The 7,472-nt window shown below is 35.3% G+C and overlaps 1 protein-coding gene across 1 annotated transcript; it reads left to right on the top strand.

Moving 5' to 3' along the window:
* The first annotated feature begins 3,914 nt into the window (after positions 1 to 3,914).
* Positions 3,915 to 4,768, top strand: LOC132057973 (DNA-directed RNA polymerase III subunit RPC2-like). Its single transcript, XM_059450547.1, has 3 exons — positions 3,915 to 4,186; positions 4,468 to 4,527; positions 4,616 to 4,768. The coding sequence occupies exons 1-3, from the start codon at positions 4,091 to 4,093 to the stop codon at positions 4,766 to 4,768; spliced, it is 309 nt and encodes a 102-aa protein (XP_059306530.1). The 5' UTR covers positions 3,915 to 4,090.
* The last annotated feature ends 2,704 nt before the right edge of the window (positions 4,769 to 7,472 follow it).

The following is a 7,472-nucleotide window of genomic DNA, read 5'->3' as shown; positions in this document are numbered from 1 at the left end:
TGCTCTGCTTTTGCCATCAATTGGGGTAAGACTATTTATTCTCCACTTTCTTTTTGCTTTTTTCACTGGCTCCAAACACTTAATTAAGGACCCAATGGAAATGCATTATGTTACAACTAAGCAACTATGGAACAACGTTATATTATAATGTATATGTAATCACTTTGCATTTCAGGGCGGTCTGCTAAAACCGCTTTCAAGCAAAAAAGAAAGCACCTTTTACATTTTTCTCTTCTTATTCATTGTGGGAGAGAACTCACTTGACTTCATTATCCAAGAGGAAACTTAGATTCTCAAATATTTTTCCATCCAACATTTTGCATACGTCATTCCAGCAAGGAGGAATAACATAGCTGAATAGAATTAGCCTTATACTTGAGTCATAGCAACAGGCCTCCTTGCGTTTTAGTTGCAAATGTCTCACGTCATCATTATTGACAAAGAATACATGCACAACTGAAATCCCCTTCTACGTCTATGTTGTGACTGTTGGCATATTTTGTTCATCTACATGTTTTCTTTCCTTCCTTCCAGAAAATGTTTTTATGCAGATGATTGAACAAATTGATGTAGGGAAAGAGGGTAAGATGGAGTTGACAGATACAAGCATGCATGCACACACATAGATCAAACTTAAACCTCGAATTATCAATTTAAGCTGCGAGGCTCGCTATGTTTTATACAATATCAAACTTAAACCAGCCAAAAGTGAGGGATTTATACAAAGATGGAGGGAGCAGAATAGAGAGAAAGAAGCCGTCTAGGCAGTCAACCTTGAATTGTCCAATCTTATGCTGTCAAGTTCGTTGTGTTTGTACTATATCAAACTTAAATCATCCAAAAGTGCTCATAAATAACCACTCGATGGTTAAGTGAAGTTGGTTTTATCTAGAATTTCCGCCAGGCGATAACAACTTATTATTTGTTATTGCAAGTACAAGCATCTTTTGTTTTCTCTTTACAAGAATTGATATATTATCGCGCACTGGTAAATCCCTCAGCCTTCCATATTTTGCTTTATCAATGGTACTTCACACTTTCCATGTTGAAGCTTGTGTTTCTATTTCCTAGAAACTAGTACACTTGCATAGGTTGTTGCATCAAAGTTAGGGTCACCTGTCTTGATCTTAAGGATCGTATTCCGATGTATCGCCTTGATAAGGAAAGGTTTTCGTTGCCTGTTACTGTTTCAAGGACCTTAGACTGTAAATTTCTGGGACTATTCGCCTGTCTCCTATGGTTATTTGTACTCACTGGGTTGTTGTTGTTGTATTTTGCAGGAGTGTAATACAGAATTTAAGGTGTTTACGCAACAGCAAGCATTGGAGTTCCTTGATAAGATGGTTAACTTCTTCACTGATTATCTTGAAGATCATTCATCTTTTTTGTTTTGGTTCTGTACTAAAATGAAAACTAGCAATTGGATGCATTCTTCACCCTAAGCCAGCCTTGCATGTTTCTTAGGCTACGATATACAAATAGCTGGCATTATACGCTTTCAAATTGGTATTATTAGAAAACCACATATTTCTGTGATGTATAAATGATTCACTTTGTTTTGTAATTTTTTTTTTATGATTACAGACAATCTCAGTTGAATGTAATGGAAAGAAAAATTAAGATAAAAATAAAACAAGCTTGAGCATAATTTCATGGAGAACCATCTCAAAGTTGTACTGTCTTAAAACTTAACTTTTAAGCTCTCGCGAAGGACCTCTAAGTTAACAGGGACATAGCTGAGTTGGATAACTAGGTGATGTGCCTAGGTTAATGCTCCTTGGGGATCTACCCGCCTATCCATTTTCTTTCCTTTGGCTGGTGTTGTAAACAAAAAGATGACATGAAAGCCTATATGTCTGGTTGGACGGGATTCAAAAGCAATGTGTTGGAGTAATATGGTAGGCCTAATTTTGTCCTTAGGACTTTCTTCAGGCAATACTTCGGCGTGTTTTTGTGACACGCTTGTTTCTTAAGTTCCTACTTCTTTTCTTCTTGTTGCAGCTTAAGGTGTCTTCATATGTTGATGGTCCACTTGAGAAGGTTTGCATTGTTTTGCTGTTAGTTTCAAGGTTTATGCAATAGAATGAATTCTCAGTAAACCTTGCTTTATTTTATGGTCAGGGAGGACATGCTTTAAGTTTTCTTCGGGACATATTTCTTGCACATGTTCCAGTAAGTTTTCTCCCATGTGTAGAATTTCTAACACATCAAAAAAAAGAAAAACAATTGAGCACTCTCCACCATTTTAATGCCTATTTTCTTCCACTTCATTTCAACCATATACTTAAACATGTAGGCCCATTCAAATAATTTCCACAAAAAATGCATGTATGTTGCGGTAATGTTGAGGCGCATGATGGAAGCAACCTTAAACAAGGATGCACTGGATGACAAGGTATATATATATATATATGCGCGTTCCAGCAGAGTGTGTGTGTATATATATATATATATATATATATATATATATATATATATATATATATATATATGTATAGATGGATAGATAGATAGATAGAGAGAGAGAGAGATCGCCCAAGTAGGCAACTGGTATATTTATCTTTATTCATCATTTAGTTTGGATTCTGGAGTACATCTACAGTTTTGTCTTGCTTTTTGGTCTTCTTTCCCATACCTTGTTTTTTCTTGGATAGCCAAGAAATCCCCGAAGGCCCGCGGCGCGCGGCTTCAAACTTGGTGGTTCCTTACATATTTTTTAGCTTTGGAAGTACTACTGTCAAAGCCAATGTATTGTTTACTGCCTTAATTCTAATGATCATCCGTGATGTGAGATGCTCCGGTTTTGAGAATTACTTTTGTGTTTAGCCGGTCAATATGGTTTTACAAGTGTACAACGGTGGAAGTCATTGTTACATAGAAGATGCTAACACAATTAATAAGTAATTAATTCTTCTATTTCTAATAGGTCGCCTGCACATGGGAAGTAGTAAACCGACTAATCGTCTAACAAAATTGATGGAATTATCATGTACCAATATGTCTTAGGGGAAAAATTTAGACTCTGGCAGTAAAGCCATCGCTTAGTCATTTAAAGCGGCAGTTGGAGTCCCACCTCATGTTTTAAGGTTGAATTAGGCCCAAGGTCCATTTTATCATGGCATCAGAGATAGGCCCAACCCAATTCTTGGTTTACCCAATGTTGGGCCTCCATGTTACATTGTCCACATTCCACATGTCCAATCATTGGAGGGGGGGGGGCGGGGGATGCGGGGAGGGTGTTAGAGTCCCACATCGCTGCGAGAAGGGATATTTGTCTCCTTATATCACCTCATGAGCTAGCTTTTGGGTTGAGTTAGGCCCAAAGTCCATACTTTATCGATACAAAGCAAAGCAAAACGAGGGGTTATCACCTCAACAAGAAAACCCTGTTTACCTTTTGAGTACTATGACTCCTCTTGATGTACACGAGCATTCTCGATCATTGTTTATTTTCTTCCTTTCAGTACCCCTTTCCTTGTACTTCTTCTATTTCTTCTTTTCTTTTGAATCACCTATATATTCTTCTTTTCATCTTCAAACAATGCATCATTCTTGGTCTAGCATGCTAGTTTTTATCTTCTGCTACTTTTGGTTCTAAACTTCTCTTTTTCTTCTGTAGCCTCACCGAAATAAGTTTTCATGATGCTAAAATTTTATCCATAGTAAGTAACTTCATTGATTTCCAGCAACAAGAATTTATATTGTTATATGTGTTCAGGTAATTTCGGTAAATTCTGCACTTTATTTCGAAGAAGTGTGCACTTCATTTCTTGCTTTTTGTTTAAACTCCTTGCACTTTTCGTGTTTATATTTAGACTCTGACGAACTTATCAAAAAATGTAACTCCTTTGTCTTTTATAAGGTAAAGTTTTATCAAATGATGTCACACACTGGGGAATAGCACTAGTAAAAATAAGTGCAAGGTTTTTAGGTAAGTTTATTGGTCTTGTTTTCAACCGGAAACTAGGAAAAAATGCTTGCTACTATGTGCTGTTCATTTGATTTTTCAACTTTTCTTGAGTAAACATGTAGAAAACAACGAAGTGGAAGCAAAACGATAGGAAGAACTAATAAAATTATATTTGAGTACATGGATATTTGGATTTCAAGGGGAGAAAACAAACACACCGTTGTTTATACATGCATAAATGGACCTGATTTCTTGTTTACCAGGAAAGTTCAACAGGTTTGGTGTCCTTTCAAGCTCCCTTGTTTAAAAAACTGTACTTTATTTTTCTAGGTTTCTGTTTTTAACATCTACCTTGTGCTCTCCATCTGTTTCTTTTTAATATTTGATCTGGTGTTAAAATTGTTCCGCCTTCTTCCTTGATTCCCCTTGATTTCGGCAAAGTCAAATGTTTCCAAGAAATAATGCTTCTTGTTTATTTTGTACAGAAAAGGTACTGAATGAATTTGTGAATATTTCCTTCCCGTTAATGTTTGTTGTACGTCCAATTGACATTATAGGACTACTTGGGGAATAAACGATATGAGCTCTCCGGTCACCTACTATCCCTCCTTTTTGAGGTGCATATCAGCGGCTTGCTTTCTGATGACTTATTGCTTATCTCATTAATCTTAATTCTAATGTGTTCCATTGAAATTTTTAATGCAGGATTTGCTCAAGAGAATGAATGATGAAGCTAGGAAGACTGTTGATGCTAGTTTAGCAAAAAGAACAAGGAAGGATGTCAGCTTCTTACAAGTATGCACTTTGGAGTTTGATAGCAAAGCTATTATTACTGTGATAAAGCATAATTTTAAATAATTCAACCACTTACGATAGAAATGGAGAGTGACACGGTGGACGTTTCAAATCCTTTACCAGCTTGTCTATAATTTCCCTTTACTAGCTTTAATGTTTCTCCTAAGGTAATTTAAAACACAAGACGATTCACACATTTTGAAGTAAACTCTTAATACTCCATCTAATTCAATTTATGTGAACCTATATGACTAGGTGTGAAGTTTAAGAACGAAAGGAATACTTTTGAAACTTGTGGTCTTACACATGCCGTAACATGTGTGGCTATGAGACTTATGAAATTTGTGATCTTAAACATGTCATAACATTATTATTAATATTTATAATAGTGAGGATTAATTCAAGTTAATAAGATGTTAGTCATGTGTTTTAAATATATTACCTTAGATGTTGTTGTAAAAACTTGATTTAATAATATCAAGATTTTAAGTAATTTAGTTCAAAGTTCTAAAATATTTCTCTTAAAAAGTAGATAGTTTTTTCCCTTCTTTTATTTTATAAATTTTGTACTTCTTCAATGTTGTCTAAGAAAAAAAAATCATAAAATTCATCCGTAAAAATTTTGGGGCCTCAAAAGTTTGAGGGACTAACGCAAAGGTTTTACTAGCTTCACCCTGGAGCCACCCCTGATAACAACCATCAAACTAACGAACAAGTATATCAGTATTTAGTATATTTTGAAAATCGAATTTTGGGTTCAGGTTTGTGAAAAAGAATGGTAGCAGCAAGTATCAGGAGAATATGGTTTGCTTTCTGCTTATTGATTTGTCAATTTTATATTTTGTCTTTAAAATATAAAGTGTTAAAAGAAATTCTGTATAATATTCTGTATGATAGCAAAAAGGGAAAAAGTTACCCCCAAAGGAAAAGAACTGCATGAGTTTAATTTATACGTTCTTCTAATATTAAAAAGTGAATTAAAAGAGAATCTTGCTTATTATAACAAAAAAAAAAAAAAACGAAAAAACATAGGTAGTGGTGGTGCTTCGAATTCACATCTCTGGAAAGAGAGAGCTTCTCTAGCCCTGCATTACCACTGAACCGTCCGCTTAGTTGTGTATATGGGTTCGCAAGTAAATAATATCAACCTTTACTGTTTTTCTATAGTAAAAATATAGGGTCTACGCAAAAACTATTGGGTTCACCCGAACCCCACTTTAACACTATAGCTCCGCGCCTGAAATAGAGTAACACTATATATTCCAGGACAAAAGGAATACACATAACTTTCCTCCTATCAAGATCTGGTCGTACTCATGATCCCTTATACATTTTGTCACCTCATGATACCTAACAACTGAACCAAGTAGCTAAATTTACCTGGTATGTAAAGAAGGGGAGCAGATCATAATTAAGTTTTGTTTCCTCAACACACAATTGCATAAATTCAATAAGAAACTAGAAATGTGCAATACGCAATTTCAACAATTCAAGAATCAACATGAAAATGTAAAAATCAACAAGCTTAAGCTAATAATTAACTTTCTTTAATTTATTCCTCGACACACAAAAGCTACAAGTTTTACTGTATTATAAGGAAAACCCAGAAGTTAAAAGACACAAAATAGCATAAAAGTGGCACAAAATGACCAAGAAACTAGAAATGTGCTATACCCAATTTCAACAACTCAAAAATCAACATGAAAATGTAGATAACAACAAGCTTTCTATTTATCAACAGACAAAGCTAACAATTAGGGTGTGTCTAATACGAAGGAAAAATGTTTTGGTTGGAATTTTTTTCTTGATTTTCTACACTTTATATCTCTACATGCAGAGGCAAATCTAGGATTTCTAGAAGATGGATTCACTACTAAAAAAAGGATGAAAAAAATGCATTAAGTGGGGATTGATCCTTAATTCTCTAGGTAAATAACTCAACTTTCAATTAAGTGCACCACTAAGCCTTTTGTAGCATGGGTTCCAAATGGTAATACTAGATATATTTTAAGAATTATACACATATATATTGAATTTAATCGGGTGACCATATGTTCACGTGACCTTATTTTAAGGCCTAAATTTGCCCCTAATATGTATGAACTCAAGTATAAAGTTATGCGTCCTACTGACCTACTCTATTGAGTCTATGTCATATAAGGTAACTTTTCTAACTCAGAGAGAGTGAGTTATAATTGAGCATTTTCGTAAAAATGATGCAGAGGACACCAGAGAAACCCTTTGTAAGGTTGTGCATATTAAAAGTAGCTTTTACTATTTTATAGCAATGCCTAGAGTAAACCTGTCGACCGGCGGGTTGAATCGGTTGCAACTATTGATCGGAACCGGCTTAACCGGTCCCCGTCCCGGACCCGTATCACCAGTTCTCGGTTGATGGTTACCCGTCATCGACGGTCGGCTTACGATTTCTAAAAATATCGATCGGTGAACCGGTTAGCCGGCCAGGCCGGTTGGCCAAGCGGTTCACCGGTGAAATTTTTTTTAAAAAAAAAAAATAGCCGTTGAAGGACTGTTAACCAACTATCCAATTTGCATTTTTGACTGTTGGCAATGGCCAAAATTAAGGTATTTGACCCCCCAAACTTTTATTTTTAACACTTTAACCTCTCCCTCACTGCTATATAAATCCCTCTCCATTTTATTTTCATCCACACCAATTTTCTCTTCTCAATTCTCTCAATCATTAGTTATTTAATTAAGATGGTTCTCCATAAATGTGAACTACACCAGAACCATACCCTGGGGG

The sequence above is a fragment of the Lycium ferocissimum genome, chromosome 5, assembly GCF_029784015.1.
Source record: "Lycium ferocissimum isolate CSIRO_LF1 chromosome 5, AGI_CSIRO_Lferr_CH_V1, whole genome shotgun sequence".
In the NCBI taxonomy this organism is placed as follows: Eukaryota; Viridiplantae; Streptophyta; class Magnoliopsida; order Solanales; family Solanaceae; genus Lycium; species Lycium ferocissimum.
Note: the sequence above shows the minus strand (reverse complement) of the source record. Positions and strands in the feature narration are given on the sequence as shown.